Below are 18,233 nucleotides of genomic sequence, written 5' to 3'. Positions count from 1 at the left end.
GTCAGTCTTTGGGCATTTCACATGATATTTAGCAAAAATAATCTGAATATTGCATATAGGTAGGTATAAAGGTTCAGTAAAAATCCATGTCCAAACCATCTGGTTATTCAGTTTTAAGTCAGTGTCGTCTCCGGTCATGTTGTAAACACTGGCTTATTGGTTCCCATCTCTTCTGCTTGTCCACAGACAAAATAAACCCCTGAAATGTGGAGGACAGACTGTAAATGCTGGATTCTCTCTGTGTGCCGCAGCATGGACGGTTTCTGTTCTTCCAGCTCAGTGGACAGTCTGTGGATGCGCTCCTCCAGCTGTCAACATCAAAAACATCACCTGTGACTGTGAGTCAACAACATTAATATTAACATGTAGTGTCTGTGAGGTCATTCCACAGCAGAAAGCGCCATTGGCCAATTAGCAAAAAATGATGATAATAAATATATTCTGATAAGGTTATCAATTAAAAATGAGCTCTGTATCTACAATATATAGTGAGTGTGCCCTTTTCCGGCCCATTGACATATTTAAGCAGAAGAAGCAGCCACTAAACACACATGAAATCACTATTTCCATAAAAATAGTGATATAAAATCCCCCAAAAATTGTAAATCTAATTTCTAGAAATGTAGCTTATACATCTCTTAGGACTGTGGTTCACTTGGTCACATGGCATGAATGTTACTGCTCAAACTCGTGGTGGCAGCACAGTTACACTGTGGTATGAAACTGTTTGGATATCTTTTGCTTATTAATGTCTTAAGAAGCTTAACAAGCTGACAAGAGTTCAGGTTAAACATGCAGCACGTTTAACATAAACAATGACTGAATGATCTCATATCATTACCTCCTTTAACTCTAGACAAACAGCATTTTTTTCCATGTCTTCATCCTTTCCACTGGTCTCCAGCCAACTCTCTAAAACTTCTTTCAGCTTTCGCCATGCCCTAAATGGACAAGCGGACACATCACACATCAGTAAGGACGACAGAAGAGATGATGGAAAAGACAAAAAGGATCATCTGTTTTCACTGATACCGGAGCTGCTTTCTGGTTTGCTGGAAGTTCTTCATGTCCAACTGAATGCTCAGAAGTTCTGATGTCAGAGCTGACACCGGATCAGCTGCTACATGACAAATGTCAGCCTCTCCACTGGATGTCACAATACCTGGCAAAGTTGACAATTGGTGTCCTGACCTGCTTGTTTCCTCCATCTTGGAAAAGAAAAGAAACATCTGATATCACCTGACTCATGATACGCAACATCATTGACGAACAATTATTATTACTGGATTCTGAGTCCCAGTGGTCATGAAGGCAGAAGGAGGTAAAAGGAGGTCCTGAGGTGAGTCCACTGTGGACACATGACGAAGTGCAGAGGGTGACACAGCAGAAGCGATATGTGAAGAGGGTTTAAAAGGATGGAGATATGACACTGCTGTAGGATTGTTTCTCTGTGATGGACCACAGGAGTCAAAGCCTTTGGGAGCTGCTTCAGTACCAGACTGGTTTTGTTCTCTGTATAGAAAAGAAACACATGTTTGTAAGTGTCCATGACTGACGTTAACCATGACGTGGGGCAAATTTATTAAGAATTTATTTACCCTTCCTGTGACATCATTTTGAGTGGAGACTCTAAGAGATCTTTGGAGCGACGTGGCTGACGCCGAGGCACTCTGGTCAGAAGCCTGCAGAAAATAAGAAACTCAGTGGGTTATGTGCTAAGCACAGTTTCACAGCCTGACAGACTGATGCACACACTCACAGCTTGCTAAGCACTTCGTCCTCAGCTTCTTGTCCCGCTGAGTCAGACGATGGAAATCTGCTCAGTGTGGGTGCAGTCGAACAGAAGGTCACATTCTTCTTCATCGGCGGTGCTCTGACCTCCTGCTCTCTTTGTGGTTTACACAGTGCCCGCTGCTTCCACCGCATGGCACAACGTTTCACGACTCTGCTGAGACGCTGTGATCTCTGCAGGCAGACATGATGGAATGATACTTAAATCCAATGTCTAAAAAACATCATATAAAACACACTCACTTGTTCCTGGCTGTGCAGCGTTAGACTGGTTGTAAGATCATTCATATGAGCAGCGTATGTGAGAATGCACGTCACGCCCTCCCTCAGCAGCTGGTCTCTGTAGACCTGTGCAGCTCTGGCCATCTGCTCTCGCTTCCTGCACTGCTCTGTCACCCATAGCTTCCATCCATACAGCACCTGCAGCATGTTCACAAAGCAACAGCAACACACTTCAAAATCTGTTAGTGTAATTCTATGTTAAAGACAGAAGAATGTGGAGGCAGGTGTTACCTTGGCCTGAAGAGTGAGGGACCAGTGCCAGAGTGCTCGCTCCGTCTGCTTCGCCTCTCTCCGTCTGTGCTGCAGCTGTTAGCAGGAAGACACCCAAAAGTCACAGCCAGTTTAAACACAAACCACATGATGCACAAAACAATGAGTGCTGCAACAGTGTGGTTCACACAGAGGTCTAATCACATCATTAGTCAGTCTGTGCTAACATGGAAAGATACTGAGAAGGACACATTTGCACATTTGAAGGATGCTTCAAATCACCCTAAAGATGATTCATGTTGCACATATGCATCAGTTTGACACGCATGTACAAACTGTACTACAATGACACAAACAGAGCAGAACACACTTCTTTATCTCTTCAGACAGCAGTTTTCATAGAATCTCTGAAAAAACAAACCTTTACTCTCCACAGTTCAAAGTAGGTCTGGTACATCTTTAATCTCAGCAACAAGATCCCTTGGCGTTTCATCACCTGAGATAAAATAATAATAATTCATGTCACAACAGTGTGGCTTTATATGATAGTAAAGAACAATGAAGTTACCACCTTATTCCTTTGGTGCAGGTAGCGATGCTTGTTCCATGCTTTCAGCGTGTTAGAGAGGAGTTTGGAGTTATGGTGTCGTCTGGCTTTTTCCATGCATTTTCTCTCCCTCCTTGCCTCCCTGGTTTGTTTCCTCCATTTTCTGAACACCTGCAACAGCCGCACTGAACACACAAAAAAACCTATCATGTAAGTGTAGAACAATGCAGGGAAACTTGAGTAAGAACTCTGACATCACATTGGATAATAAGCTGAAGAATCTGTGACAAATACTGTGAAAAGTTCAGGTTTATCTTTTATGTGCTGTTTTATGTATTTACTATGAAAAGCTGGCTGTAGACTGTATTGAAACAGAGCTGAAACACACCATCTTACCTTCATGTATAGACCTCCTAGCCCTGCTGAGTGTTTCCCCCTGCTGGTGGCGCTTTGACACTGCACATGCTGTTACTTTACTCCAAGCCAGAAACACCTGAGACAGTTACAAATGTAAAAGCATTGTAAAAAAAAACTGTGATGATTTTAATGGTGAAGGCACAAAATGGATTTTCACAACCTTCAGTTTAAGGACACGCTGAAAGTGCTCCTGTGCTCGCCCCTCTGAGACCCGGACCTTTGCCAGCAGTACTGCGTTCTCCCTCCACTTAGTGACAACATCCCTGTAGAGACATGACTGATATTCACAATGCTGACATACACATGCAGAAAAGGTCTACATGAGGTTCCTGTATGTATTTCTGTTTAATACCTGAGAAAACTTTGCGTTTGCTCCCTGTAGAGTTCCTCTGCATGGACATAGATCTGAGACATCTGAAGATGGTGTTTCTGAGAATACAGCAGGCATTAGGTATAATGACTTATTCTTTTTATTACTCCTACAACATGAAATCATGTGATTTTGTTGCTTCTAATGGATGTTTAAAAGTACCTTCCAGCCCACAAAAGCTTGTTTGAGAAGTGTAGCTTCATGGTAACTCTGCATCTGGTCCAGCTTACTCTTCTTCTCTCTCTGACACTGAACAAACTGTGAACAATGTCCCAGTGATGAACGTTCCAAGGAGACACACACACACATTATGATTATAATAATGAACATGTTGAGAAAAGGAGAGTCATCCATCAGCATATGTGCTGACACTTAGCAGCTCTGCTGTCATATTGGCAGAGTTGCTGAGTAAACATTTACAAGTTTCCAGCCCTATACTGTTATTTTTAATCTGCAGCCAAAAGCTCTGTTGCTGTACATGGTGTTAAGTCAATAAACAGATGGTGTGCAGACTGGACAGTATGAAAATCAGTACCTTTTTCCATTTTTCTATAGCTGATCTCAGGCAGCGCAGGTCACCCTGACGACAGGCCTGCAGCTCTCTGTTTCTCCTAAGATAAAACAAAAAACGAATCTAATAGACAGCAACACTGTAAGTTCAGACACTTCAGTCTAAGCAGAACTTTGTGTCACCTGTCTCGTATCTCAGTGCTGTTGTCCTTCCACTCAATCATGGTCTTGTGAAGAAGTTTCTGAAGGTACAGACGGTGTGACACCTCTTGTTTTTCTGTGTCTTTGAGCTGCAGCTCTGTGCGTAGTCTCCATTGTGCCCACGCTCTCTGCATGTGGCCACGCTCCTCGTGAAGAATCGCCTGCAAACATAGTGTCATTTTGGTATGTGTTGGCTGCACAGGTTCAATAATCAGCAATGTAATTTGCGCCTGAAGGTTGCATACCATTCGCTCAGAGAGCATCTCCTCCCTGTGTTTCTCAGACCGGCCCCACCATGTGTAAAACACCCAGCTGTACTGACGCTGCCTGACAAAACAAATCATGTAAAGACAAACTCATTGTGTCACATGTTTCAATTTCTGTTAACTCACCGATTGTAGACTTCAGCTCGGTGTCTTCTCTGTTCACGTAGTCTTCTTTGCAGTGTGAACTCAACCCACAACTTGAAACACAGAGGTAGCAGTCGCTCTGCAAAACAAATATCTGCACGATGCTCCAACTCCTGTAGAAGAATATGGTGTTTTCAACTTGAAATCGATGATCAAATCGTCTATATTTCTATAACAAAAATTCTGATTACTGGCAGCATCTTGGGTTCTCTTTACATTGTTTAAATTGATCAGTCCTTGTGGCTTTCTAGATTTTGCTAATGATCATTCTTAAAGAAACAGCTGTATCGTCTTCTCTGGGCTCAAAGTACCTGCATGTGTCTCTGAAGAGCAAGTTTTTCTCTCCAGTGGTGAAAACAGCTGCTCAACAAAGAAACGCTGCAATGATTAAAAAAAAAACAATTTTGTCACAGCTTTAATAGAAATTATACAAGCAGGAAACTATGCCACATATCTGTAGCACAGAGGCTTGGATGTAGAATAGTAGATTGAGGAAATGCAAACAAAGGCACCTGTAGTTATTCACTGCCATTTCTGCAAGAGGCTGAAAACTCTGGTCTTCAGCTTGCTCAAGACTTTCCTGCCACAGCTTCCAGTACTTACTTTTCATCTAAAAAACAAAGATTAACTCATTTAAGTGCTTTCAAAATGTTTTTATATAAACCTGCTTATCGTTTACCATTTGCTGACGATGCTGGACAGCCATGTTGTTGTTCAGCCGGTGTGCTTTGTTCCACATAACATTCAGAGACAGTCCCTGCAATCCGGCACGCTGTATCAAGAAAACACACAGATCGATATATGAAATGATCAAACTCCCGCTCGTTCACATGAATGATTATGGTTTAGTTATTAATTACCAGTAAAGAATGATGGTGATGTTGACTTGCTCTCTGGTTTTGGTCAGCCTCTTCCCTGCACAACACCACATCTACTGAAGAGCTCAGGAACTACAGATGTGTACATGTAATACAAACTGAAGTTGTGTTTATTTTGTTGCATGGATTAGGATACAAGCTTTCCAGTGCTCCAGTGCTCTGCGTTGGATGCACTGTGCGGCCAAACAGTCTGCAGCTTGTAGACGGGTCTCTTTGGCGTGTTTGCCATCCAGTGCATTGCTCCATTTGCTCCAACATTTCCTTAGCAGGAGGAGACGACAGGCACGTTGAGCCACAGCTAAAAGAAATACACAAATCACTAAATAATCAAGTGTTAACATGTAAAAAAGCCAGAGCAGGAAAGAGGTCAGACACTTTATAGTGACCTTGTGTTCTTGTCTTGTTTTGGCGACTGCATACATAACTTATCCACTGGTGTAAGGTTCTTCTTTTCAGTGTTAGAGTGAAGTGAAGAGCAGCTTTGCATGCTTTCTCTTTCTGGCAACAAGCAGCCATGTGCATTTCCTTCCACTGATGCCAAGACTTTGACAAAATACAAGTTCAAATATTATCATCACATTAAACATAAAGAAGAGCAGCATTAATAGGTGTGTTGAGTCCTGTATTTACCCTCCTCTGTAAGGTCAGTGCCTTATGTTTCAGTGCTCGCTCCTCCAAAATGTAAAAGTCTCGCCGCTGCTGTAGTCTAGTCTGCCACATACTCCATGCTGAACTGCAACACACAACAGTGTTAATGCGAGGAATGTTCTAAGCATTACGAGAGAAGATTTGATTTGTAAATCTCACTGCATGGTTGAGAGCCTGTTCTGTTCAAGAGCTGATTCAAGCATTTGGTTCTTTATCCGCCTCATTTCTGTGAAACACTCCCATCGGTCCCAAACCTCATGCATCAGTTTGTTGTCAGCTGATTGATTGAGAAAAAAAAAAACGTTTAATAACACACCAGCTGCCCTGATGAAGTTTGAAAGCTAGCAAAACTCTAAACATACACAATCATACCAAATGATTGAGCAATCTGCACTTTAGTCTTCTTTTCCCTCTGCAAAAGGATGAACCTTCGCCAGCTGTGGAGTGTCCAGTTATACAAGTAATACCTAAAACACAAACATCATCACTGGCATGTAGACATGCTTCTGTGAGCGGCTTCAGGAGCTCCCAAATACTAAAGACTCGCTTAATATCCTTAAATGACCTGTGGTGGCACTCAGCCCGCATCATCAGACTCCACTCCCTCCTGGATGTCCACCACTCATCTTTCCAACCTCCAAAGACACGTCTGAGCACCCTGCTCTTATAGTGGGACCTGCAACGCATAATGTCAACTCAGGCTCAGGGAGGACACTAACAGAGTATGATTCAATCTTAATAAAATAACTGATGTTTACGCCATCATCTCCCTTTTTAAAACTAAATGTAATATAATGTGTGTACTTGGCCTGATGAGGAAGAATTCGACCAAAGGTATTCTGTACCCATATCTTCAGAAATTTTCTTGCCAAATGCCTGCAGATAATTAAAACATGAGTGGTACGTTATTGTAGTAACAAGAGGAAACAGAGTGTGATGAAACGTCCCAGAACCTTATTCTCAGCTCCTTCTGTCTTCCACCTTTGTTCCAGCTGTATCCAACTCTGTAGGGGATCTTTCTGGTTTGAATTTTACGCACTTGTTTAGTTTCATTACCAAAGCGTACACAGCTTGGCCGGAGCCTTACTGAACCTGGCTTTTTGTCGTTATTTTCCATTATCTTACCTTTAAACTTTTGGTATGTAAGAAAACAAATAACATTCATGTGAACAAACTGTTTAACTTAAGGAACTGCCGCGCGTTTGTTTTCCCTTGTCACGTCAACGCGGATGTGACGCCAGGGCGTGTTTAACGGTGTTGTCAACGGCAACAGCCTGATTCTTTATGAATTACTCAATGTAGTAAATTCAGGTTGTGGCGGTTCTAACGTTAAAAGTTTTCATATTGAATAATACTGTTTTCTGGTGCTGAGAGTGGCCATAAGAGTTAACTCTAAAGGACAGTTTAATTTGTCTCCGCCAAAGAGAATTGACCTCAGGTCCTCTCAGAGTAGCGGCGACATTCAATGTGTCAACCCTGGAACGCCCGTGAAGGCGGGGTAGTTTTATTCACAAAGAATCGCCGGGAGATCGACGTAGAGAGACGCAAATCAAGCGAACCCCGAGTCAGTGAATAGCTGCCCAAAAATGTGCCTCTAAAGTATACAAAGTTTACGATAAGGTTTTCTTGATAAAACAAATAAGATGCTTGCCATAGTTTTATAGCTTTACATTATTGTTTAACGGGAAACATGTGATTTTGTAAATGTGATTTATATATTAGAGTAAAATCACTAACGCAGACCACACTATTTAAATTTCTACAAAGGCGCGATGGACACAGTGTAATCTTTCCCAGGACCTTCTTAAAGCGGTGATCATAGGAAAATTGCTGCTACGACTTAGAAAACAGAGAAAGAGCAGACAATTATTTGAGAGCACACAGTTTCAGTGTGATTTAATTTGTTATTTGAACCTGTGTTCTTGTTTTAAGTTACCCGACTACAGTGTGTGTTTACTGAAATCACTACAACAACTCAACCGGCTTGCGATTTAGTACTCGCTGGGTGGGCATTATCCCCATTTCCCACCTAGTTAGTTAGCTAGCTAGCTTAAAGTGCTAGGTTAGCTAGCTAGCTAACTAACGTGAACTGTCGCTTCCCGGCTGTTCGCAACCAGTATTCTACACATCAAACAGAGTAAGTTGTTTGTGTTCTTAACCTCTAGCTGGTTACCTGTGTATATATTTTTGGCACCACAAATTTCGTCCAGAGTAAACTTTGTGTGGGATGCTACAGTCGTCTAGCTAGCCCTCTACCATCTTCTGAGCTAATTGTTAGCATTTTTTTCCTATTGTAACTCATTAAAAAGAATATATTTAAGAATATGTTGTTCAAGGAGTTCAAAAAAGCAAACGTTTTGAATTGCTGGCGTTGAGTTTTTACTGCAACGTCGTTCGCAGTCCTTAAGCTAAAGGCAATTTAGCAATTAACGCGAACGCTTTGTAATTGACATGTGAGTTCTCGCATCATCTGTCGCTGGCTGTTGTCAATTACCCTTCTAATTAGTTGGCCTCATTTGGTAAAACTGCCTCATGTAACTTGTCTCGACGTTGGATAGTTTTTTAATTGGATTAAGTTTCTGGTTTATTTTGTTGTTTGGCAATACCGATTTTTTTTTAACGTTAGCTAAAGGATCTCCCAACTTCTTTAAAATCTAAGTAATGCTGTCATAGACATTAATAAATAACTGGTCCCTATCCGGTAATCCAGTAGGAATTGTCTAAATTAAACAATGACTTTGTTCTTGTTTCCCAACAGGTATAGTTATTGTTTGATCTCTGTAAAATTAGTCATGGAGAAAGATGCTTGTTTAGAGCAGAAGAATTGTGATGCTGCTGTGGATCAGGCTAAGCAACAGCCAGCTTCCACGCTTCCTTACAGATACACCAAGGTGATGACAAATTCAGCTGAAAAAATGGCAGGCCATAGTGGGTTCATTGTCACTGACTTTAATATTATCAATTTGTATACAGGAGGAACTTATGGTAATAAAAGAACTGCCAATCTCCAATGAAAGACCTGAATGTCTCTCTGAGAAATATGACAGGTAAGTAGATTTCTGTGAGTGAAACGGTCTACTATAATATTTGTATGTTATGTGGCAGCAATAAATACTACATATTTAGTAAGAGAAAACAAACAATGCAGGCATCCTTTTTGACAAAGCACAGTGTAGACATCAACAACATTGCCTACAGTTTTGTCTGGTTGTATGTGCTGCATTTAGTCAACTGTGTAGAGTTCTTTAGATCGCTTTTAAGTCAGTAAGTGGCTGCCGCTTATTTCGGAGTTGAATCTGTTGTGAATTCCAACAAAGGTTTCTGACATTAAATATTACACTTTCTTTCTTGAAAAATAAAGGTACAGGCATCCTGTGTGGGCTTGAGTTTAGATTTGGAATGTAAATGAATAACAAAGTTTTTTGTTTCACTTTACAAAAGTTGAAATATGTGGCTGAGGCAGTTTTTGTTCTTCAGTCTGATCTTTACTGATTACTGGTTACTGATTACTGGATTAAATGGGGATGCTGCTTGTGTTTCTTGTTCAAAGGCATAAAAAGAATTGCATGAAAGTTGAGATATTTTGCCAATACATCTTCAATGTCTTTTAAATATGCAGCATAAGTTTATACTCAGTTTAGCTTTATCTGTTAACTAACAAAATATGACTCGATTGTGTGTTCAAACTGTTTTGATTGCAGTGATGGTGTCTGGGACCCTGAGAAATGGCACGCCTCATTGTATCCCACATCAGAGCGAAGCTCTCCAGTGGATGGTTTTAAGAAAGACTATGTGGATGATAGAATTCCTTTGAAACGAAGAATCCCAGGTAAATACTGTGGTTCCTAATATTTTCCTTGCATGGAGGAGGGGGGGGGTCTTGTCTGTCCTGCAATAGTCTTATTAAACCAAGATCTCCATCACAGCCTCTCCTTTCTCATGTACTCTCTTTAGTGACTGTTCAAAAGTAGCCAATAGCAAAAAACATAACCGGCTGACTGGATTTTTTGAAATTGAAAATCACAAGATCTGCTCATGTTACACTGGATTGTTTTCTTGGTATGATGTGACTATAGCTGTAGACTGTGTACTATAACCCTGTAAAATTAAGTCCATTCACTGAATTGCATTCAGATCCCCGTGAGCGGTTAAAAGAGGACGATCTGGATGTCATTCTGAGCCCACAGCGACGTAGCTTTGGGGGTGGATGTCAAGGCAATGCTGCACCGGCACCCCACACCCGTCGCCCCATTAGCCCCCTGGAAAATAAGGAAAATGAGAGTCTACGACTAGGAGGGGCACGCAGAATTGGCAGTGGACGCATAATTGCTTCCCGTGTCTTTGAGAGAGAAGCCCGTGCAGAGAAAGAGAGAGAACGTGAGAGAGACATGAAGGACAAAAGATTCAGGGTGAGTGTTTGTCTATCCATGATGAAGTTCTCTTAGTGTTGGGGTGTGGCTTGAGATTACTGTTTCTTTACAGAAGTTGTATGAATAAGACATTTGAGAAAGGTATATAAATGCAGCTCTGTGTAGTAGGGGTGGAACGGTTCACTACATCCACGGTTCAGTTTGTATCATGGTTCTGAGGTCATGGTTTTCGGTTCGGTTCGGTTTACATTGTTGAGGGTTTTTCGACTTTTAACACTGGAAATACCAGATGAGCATAAAATACATAGCCTATTTATCCAACATTCAACATATTTAAGAATCAGTTCAGTGTTTCCCATATCATTATATCGGGTCAAGTCAATTTTATTTCTTTTTTAATTTCTATATAGCACCAGATCATAACAGAAGCCAGTTAAGATAACCTCAGGTCTACACCTTGTTCCTTTTATTAAACAAACTAAACAGCTCATGTTATTTATCTTATTTGCATGGCAGCATGTCATTTCTCTCTGCGCTGCTGTCTGCGCACACAGGCACGATGTGTGTACACAACACAGACACATGCAGACACACACCGTCGGACAGAGAACGTGTGTTGCTTTGTCCACCGTTGCTCATTACGTGCTAGTAGGATAGCCTGAACTCTATGACTAGGCTAGGTTAAGCTAACGTTACTGATGTCCGTGTTTTTATTTTAGCCATTGAAATATGCTATTTACATCCCGCTCTGTGGCAGCTTTGCGCACGGTCGGACGCAGAGTGGTGCGGGTCTCTCTGCTCTGCCTGCAGCTGAAACTGCTGCGTGAAGTTACAGTGGAGTGACCGGCTTTGAATGCGTTGATGCGGGGGAGGAGCTCGCGGACGCTGCTTGTCGAGGACAGTGGCCTGACTACAGAATGATTTATGTCGGTCTCAAAAAGTCACCAGAGAGACAGTCACTAGTAGCTTTTGATAGGGGGTAGAGTCTTATTTCGTGAAAGTGGTCCATCTATGAAAGGGTATTTAAACGGTAATTGTCCCCCTGATGCCAGCCTATAAAGAATTTGTGTTGTCATTCACAGAGAGACTTTGGTGACAAACGTGTGTTTAGCGAAAGAAGGAGGAATGACTCCTATGCAGAGGAGGAGCCAGAATGGTTCTCTGGGGGTCCCACCAGCCAGTCTGAGACAATTGAACTAATTGGATTTGATGACAAAATCCTGGAAGATGATAAGCGCAGATACAAGCGGTCAAGGAAGAGGACAGAGTCTGCAAAAGAAGGCATGATGGCTTTGATTGATTCAAATTTCTAAGCAATGTGTGCAATGCATTTACTCAATTTGACTCTTGTCTGGCTAAGATTTTTTTAAATTATCAAATGTTTTCCATTCTTCAGTGGAATGTAATGGTGGACAGGGTGATGAGCGAGAGGTGGGTTTGCAGTCTACAGCCGATCAGGAAGTTCCCCACCCTGATGTTCTGCCTGAGCAGTCAACTGGAGACTTTGACTTTAATGAATTCTTCAATCTAGAGAAGACCATGCCGGGACTGGCCTCTGTAAGTACTCGGCTGCACAGGGGTTTGGATGGGCTAATGGTGTAAAAATCACAGAGGGGTGTCATTAATAACTTCTAAAACCATAGAAATGTTTTCGTTTCTTTTAGGGATATAGGTTTTCAGATGTCCCTCACCGCACAAGCTACTACTGCATTTTTAATTCTTTCATTCGATAGACATGTACAAGTGTGTTTTCAAGTATTAAGTTAGCAGATACTTTGTCAGCACAAGATTACTTCTGCTGCTCAGGCTTGAGCTCACTGAACATTTCATATTTTCACTGAATGGTGCACTTGATTTATTCTTTTCTATGGGCTCTGTGGACACGGGTTAATGAGGGGTTAAAAAGATATCAACAATAAAAACAAATTTATGCCCATCATAACAACATTAGACCAAATGGAACCAATTGGAGAGCTAAGCACACCTGGCTCCAAACCTAATATTATTGTGTACAAGCTGGTTTGTGGTGAAAATACAAGGTCAAACGGCAGTGCATTCAATCGCACTGTCTTCAGTCTTCATGCACACTTTGTGCTAAATCGATGGACATGGTCTCAACGTAAGTGCACATTTGTTTTGTACCCTTTGGTCCACAGATTATCGTTTCCACAGTCGGTCTCACATGACCCTTTTGCTTTCTTGCAGATGATAGAGGACGTTCTAGGAGAGGGCCCTGTATCAGCCAGCCGCTTCAGTCAGTGGTTCTCTAGTAACCTGAGCCCATCAGGTAGCCGGTCCAGCAGCCTAAGGTCCACGCCTCATGAAGAGCTGGAAAAATTAGCAGGTAAGTGATTTCCTCTGGGAAGCTCCCTGTAACTACAGGTAAAATGTAAAACATAGCAGGCATGACCCACTTTGAATCTGTGATTTGATATGTAGTTTTTTTACGATTAGAAGCATAGTAACCTATTTACAGTTGTGGAACAGCACCTGCATTTCTCTCATCTTCTATATACTTAAAAAGGCCATTCTTACATGTACACAAATGTTGCAATATATCATTAAAAATAATTCCCTGTTCTCTAACCTAATGTTTTACTGCACCCCTTAATTGGATATCAAAGAGTTTCTGTATACTGTGTTCATCAACCAAAAAAAGGAAAAACTACAAAAAAAAAAAAAAAAACCACGGGTTGAATGTCCTGAATCTGGGACTTTTTCTGAAGGGCTTGAGCCACACTGCACTTCCCCCAGCCAAGGCCCTGCCTCATACTTCACACCTATTCAATCATCAGAGTGCAAGGAGAAGGTGGACATCCTGGAGCTGCTGCACAAAGCCAAAATAGACCTGAAGCCACTTCTTTCCACCCTGTCAGTCAACAAGGCTCGGCTACAGGAAAGCAGTGAGTACCATATCACACAAACATTTCCACAGTTAGTAGTTATTCTGTTAATGTAACCTCAAAAAAATGCATGCTGTAATGTTATCCCTGCTGTCACTTAATTTCTGACTCTAGACTTGACAATTGATCAGTGTCTTCTATAAATATGCAAAGTGTAGCTGAAAAGTGGTACAGTTAATATTGTTCCCACTGCCAGAAGATTACATCTGAATGGCTGTTTAGTGATGAAGCTGCGTGAACAAAGATTTCGTGGATTAAAAAGTTGCTGAGTTTGAGACAGGTGCACCAGAAAAAGGGATAAAATTAGCAACCCATTCAAGTGTCATGTCACTGTTTAATGAAGCTGGAGCAGCTAACCACATAGTGACTGGTCATTTGAGAGAAGAATGTGTAAGAGGGGCATTAGAAATTTGCTTTCAGCATATAATGTTCAGATGAGATTTTGATTTTGAGCTACGTGAAGTTAACTCATGTTTATCTGTCTACAGCTAACTCTGGAGTAGTACTGTCACTGGAGGAGGTGGAAGGTGAGATGAAGGGGATGAAGCTCGGATCAGAACCACAGTTGCAAAAGGTGCCTCCTCCACAAAGAGGAAATGGCACACCCTTCATGGCTGAGCATTTGGAGGAGGCTTTAACTGGTGGCTGTAGTGCTCGTCCACGCTCACGTGACACAGACATGTCGGCCTTTAATAAACTGGTCAGCAGCATGAAGGCAAGTGGAACTCTGCCAACTCACCCCAAAACCAACACAAACAATGTAAGTATTTCTATCTGCACTGCTTCAGAGTTGCTGCAGCTAAACACTGGAGTGACACTGTGCATGTTGCAATGGAATGGGTAAATGTGTGATGCTGCATGCATGCTTGCAACCAATACTAACCAAAATTTCTTTCCTAAAATTCAATTGACTAAAAACGATGGGCATAAATTTGATGATCGGTTCGGTACACTTTTGAATACGTTATGTCTGAAACTGTCCTTTCTGCAGATCTATTGTTTCAGACACTGAGACTAGAAACCATATCACCTGGCATTTGACAAATATTCAATAAGGGAAAATTACACAAGATAAATCCAGATGTCTTCTTTGCATGAAGGACACTTTCACTTGGATTCACATGTACAAATCCATGTCGGGGGACATGTTGTGGTGTAGTTTGAGGAGGTTTTTAAACCAACCAATTTGTCACCTGGCTAAATCATTATTTTTTTTTTTTTACATCTGACTGCTACTGCTGTGCAGCCAGTTTAACTAATGCGTTTCAAAATGGCTACCACTCACTCTACATTGCAAAGTGCTTTCCCTGGGATGGGCAACATGAATTTGTTTTTTTTATGAGGAAAATATTTTTACTTTTTCCTTCTTCCTGTATAAAGCAGCAGCCTTCAGAGCCGGCTGTAGTGACGCTGTCTGATGCTCATTTATCTGCTCAGCAGCAGAAAAACTTATTCCAGGTGAGTGTGTTGTCCATTCTGAAAGGAATTGGATCTTTGCTTGTCCACTGTCAGGTCTCTGCAAATTCCTTTAAGGCTAATAGTTTCTGAGTAGGGTCCCGTTATTGGTCGACTAGACAATTTTTAACAAAATCAGTTACACTGTCTAGTTTCTTCCAATTTAGACCATAAATCAACTGTGGAGTGTCATGACATTAGAGTAATTGTTGACTTGGGAAATGTGTTGTAGGAGCTTTTGGGAGGTCGTAGTAGCTCCCCAACACAGCTTAGCAGTCTGTTGGGCAGCTCTGAAGCTCCAGCGACGTCTGGCCCTCTACATGGTCTCCTTCACAAGGGCCCTTCACCCCCTCTCTTTCCACAAAGGGCACCCTCACCCGACTACTTCAATAGTCGGATGCAACATTCTGCTGGTATGTTCACAAAACAAAATCTCTTAAGGTATTTTGCTCCTCACAAAAATACCTACCCTCTTGCAATTCACAAGACAAAACTAATTGTCTTGTGGCTTGTGAAATGGTTCTGTCCTCTGCCTCCAGGATTTCCTGTCGGTCCTCAGCCCATGCTGCCAGAACAGTTTGATGTACACAGGTCTATCAGCCCTGGATCTGCAGCACAGCAGCAGGTTGGCACAAATGTTTTAACTTTTTTTGGATTACAAACCATATTAAACAATCTTTAATCCATAACCAAATGATGCTCATGTGAAGGGTTTACTGTTTTATATGAATATTAAAAAATTAATATTAAAGAGATCTACTTGGAAAAAACTTTGACGGCCCAAATATCAAGCACCCTTTATAGAAATGCATGTGTAGCTTTTTTCTTATTACACTATTTAAAAAAAAAAAAAAAACTACAGTCTACTCTGTAGACTGGGTTGGGAGTCAATTGTGTGTATTGTCTTGTCCAGATGAGGGCGCTCTCTATGCCAGTGAATCCAGCTGACTTGGAGGCTCTGGCATTTCAGCAGGACCTTGCTCTGCATGCCCACCACTCATTCCAGTCCAGCTACAATAAGCAACCACAAGACAAGTCTTTTCGGAATAGGTTTGTATTTTATTTGATGTAATAATTTTAGTTTTGTCGGTTATCCTCAATTCCTACAGCATGAAGGCTTTTAGCACCTGGAATAATTGTAAATATAGCTTGATGTGTTGCTCGTTGCATTATTTATGTGTTACCATGTGTGTAACCCAGACCGCAGCGTGTTAATCGCTCCCCTGGACCAGGCCCTCAGCCGGGTGGAAGACACTCTCCAGGCAATCCTGTCACCAGCATGGTGAGCTGAGAATTTTATTCTGCAAAGTTGTCCTGTTAAGGTGGGTTACAACTCGTGTTGACTTTCTTGTTTCTTCCTTTTTTCCATTATGGCAGTTGTCACCATCATTTACACCCACATCTGTCATCCGTAAAATGTATGCAACAAAGGAAAAAAGTCGAGATGAACCATCAGGTCGTGCAGAGAACAAGGAAGACTCGGCAGCACACTCTCAAGATGGTACAGAGTATTAATTTACACTCTTCTGAGTTTAACTTGAGGCACCACAGATCTGTAACTTGTTGTGTTGTATGATTATAGGCAGCAGTTCCCCAAATCTATATCTGGAAGGGATGGATGGGAACGGTGCTCAGTCAGGCGGAGTGAAGGCTGTCTCACAGAACTTGGCAAGCAAAGACCAGGAGCGTGTCAGGCCTGGCTCTGCTGGACACCATACACCTGCCATGGTACCTCAAGGTCCACCCTCATCTTTCCCTCGCCCTATCTACCCGGTACCGCTGCTATCTCATGTACCGATGGTGCGTCCTCCTCCCCAGCTCCACCCTAATGTGGTTCAACGAATGCTGGCACAAGGTATCCAGCCCCAGCAGCTCGGACCCGCTCTTGTGCAAGCAGGTTAGTGTCATCTGGTTTGGATCTTTTCATAAAGCTCTTTGTAGGTGACTTGCAGTTGACGATGACTATTTCTGATGAAAGTCTTTAATTGTACTCACAAGGTATATTTCCACCACATGTTGACCTTGCACAACTTCAAGGCTTGCCTCCTGCCCTTCTTGGACAACCGCTGTACCCTCTAAGTGCAACAGGGCACCCACTTCTACCTCCCAGAGCCAGTACTCAGATGCAGTTAGCAGTAATGCAGCAACAACTTCAACAGCAGAGACCAAGTGAGTGGAACCAATGTTAACCGTTACAACCCATGAGACAGTGGAAGTATTGCCTCCACACAGAACTTTTTGAAGTGAACTTCAAACTCCTGTCTTGTCTTACAGTACATCCTACCATCCCAGGTGCACAGTCACAGAGCCAAGGCCCACACCGGACGAATGGCTCCCAGCGACATGGGGGCAGCCCCCCTCTAGGTCTTGCCAAGTGGTTTGGATCAGATGTGTTAGAGCAGCCTCTCCCCTCCATGCCGGCCAAGGTCATAAGTGTAGATGAGTTGGAGTTGCGGCCATAATAAAACCACTGTGCTGGAACGTGAGGTTATTTTTTTCTTTTACCCATCTCCACCTCCTCTTTACTGTGAAAATGTAAACTTTATTTTGAAAGACAGCGCACCGAACGGGACATTCTAACCATGCCATGCTTTGTCTTCAACCTTGAAGTCACTGCTTTTGAACAGGCAAGTGATGGAGATTTGCTTTGCCAGCTGAGTGATATTTTTTTTTTGTATTAGACTCTGCACAGTAAATAATTTATAGGCCCAATTGTACAGATGATGGGAAAGAGTCTGGTTCTCCTTGTATATAGCTACTTTGTTTTTCATGGTAATAGGATGGTGAAGCAATCCTGCAGTGAAACTGAAAACTGCGAGAAACAAAGTCACCAAGAGCTGGTAGCATTCCTTTGTCGTGTCCACCTTAATTTCCCCCTCTAGAGCTACACTGAGAAAGGGCCACTGCCGATGAGAATGTTGGGTTGAGGAGTAAGTTTTAGTGCACGGCTAGTGGCCCTTTCCTGTAGGCGTGGAGCATTTAAAGACACCTAGGGGATGCAGCAAGCTGGTTGTGCCTTTGTGTTTTCTTTTTTTTCCCCCTCTCTCTCTTCAAACTGTATCCTTTCCAATCCAGCCTGTCACTACAGGGGCAGCACTGCTCACAATGTCAATTTTGAAGATGGTTGGGATCCAGTTTGTTTGTGTGCTATTAAGTTATATGAAGCACAATAGAAATAAATAAAATCTTGAGTAAACTGTTTTTTTAATGATTTGTTTTTTACCATTTATGTGTAAGTGCC

General features: G+C 42.1%; 2 protein-coding genes across 6 annotated transcripts; one reads left to right on the top strand and one right to left on the bottom strand.

Moving 5' to 3' along the window:
• Nucleotides 1-122: 122 nt before the first annotated feature.
• sfi1 (SFI1 centrin binding protein) lies at nucleotides 123-7,714 on the bottom strand. Of its 2 annotated transcripts, XM_028405189.1 has the most exons (31): nucleotides 7,390-7,714; nucleotides 7,218-7,283; nucleotides 7,069-7,140; nucleotides 6,830-6,940; nucleotides 6,637-6,731; nucleotides 6,424-6,541; nucleotides 6,247-6,349; nucleotides 6,003-6,159; nucleotides 5,753-5,914; nucleotides 5,599-5,669; nucleotides 5,418-5,510; nucleotides 5,251-5,348; nucleotides 5,050-5,116; nucleotides 4,721-4,851; nucleotides 4,574-4,655; nucleotides 4,311-4,489; nucleotides 4,153-4,228; nucleotides 3,780-3,875; nucleotides 3,600-3,676; nucleotides 3,408-3,510; nucleotides 3,227-3,323; nucleotides 2,855-3,015; nucleotides 2,705-2,779; nucleotides 2,305-2,379; nucleotides 2,035-2,211; nucleotides 1,760-1,965; nucleotides 1,599-1,682; nucleotides 1,284-1,512; nucleotides 1,033-1,208; nucleotides 842-941; nucleotides 123-308 (listed from the first exon to the last, which is right to left on the bottom strand). In XM_028405189.1, exons 4-31 carry the CDS (start codon nucleotides 6,853-6,855, stop codon nucleotides 135-137), a joined length of 3,288 nt encoding a protein of 1,095 aa, XP_028260990.1. In that variant the 5' UTR covers nucleotides 6,856-6,940; nucleotides 7,069-7,140; nucleotides 7,218-7,283; nucleotides 7,390-7,714; the 3' UTR covers nucleotides 123-134. The 2 variants fall into 2 exon arrangements, with proteins under 2 accessions (XP_028260990.1, XP_028260989.1); XM_028405188.1 differs by having other exon boundaries at nucleotides 7,218-7,714.
• Nucleotides 7,715-8,065: 351 nt separating this feature from the next.
• On the top strand, nucleotides 8,066-18,200 carry eif4enif1 (eukaryotic translation initiation factor 4E nuclear import factor 1). 4 transcript variants are annotated; one of them, XM_028406700.1, is made up of 19 exons: nucleotides 8,066-8,401; nucleotides 9,023-9,155; nucleotides 9,238-9,311; nucleotides 9,966-10,093; nucleotides 10,399-10,673; nucleotides 11,717-11,915; nucleotides 12,031-12,191; nucleotides 12,840-12,978; nucleotides 13,430-13,537; nucleotides 14,026-14,297; nucleotides 14,918-14,995; nucleotides 15,225-15,405; nucleotides 15,532-15,617; nucleotides 15,906-16,042; nucleotides 16,193-16,274; nucleotides 16,370-16,493; nucleotides 16,575-16,889; nucleotides 16,991-17,161; nucleotides 17,267-18,200. In XM_028406700.1, exons 2-19 carry the CDS (start codon nucleotides 9,057-9,059, stop codon nucleotides 17,452-17,454), a joined length of 2,817 nt encoding a protein of 938 aa, XP_028262501.1. In that variant the 5' UTR covers nucleotides 8,066-8,401; nucleotides 9,023-9,056; the 3' UTR covers nucleotides 17,455-18,200. The 4 variants fall into 4 exon arrangements, with proteins under 4 accessions (XP_028262501.1, XP_028262498.1, XP_028262499.1 ...); XM_028406697.1 differs by having other exon boundaries at nucleotides 13,361-13,537; nucleotides 14,921-14,995; XM_028406698.1 differs by having other exon boundaries at nucleotides 13,361-13,537; nucleotides 17,030-17,161.
• Nucleotides 18,201-18,233: the final 33 nt, after the last annotated feature.

The sequence above is a fragment of the Parambassis ranga genome, chromosome 5 (genome assembly GCF_900634625.1).
Source record: "Parambassis ranga chromosome 5, fParRan2.1, whole genome shotgun sequence".
NCBI lineage: Eukaryota > Metazoa > Chordata > Actinopteri > Ambassidae > Parambassis > Parambassis ranga.
Note: the sequence above shows the minus strand (reverse complement) of the source record. Positions and strands in the feature narration are given on the sequence as shown.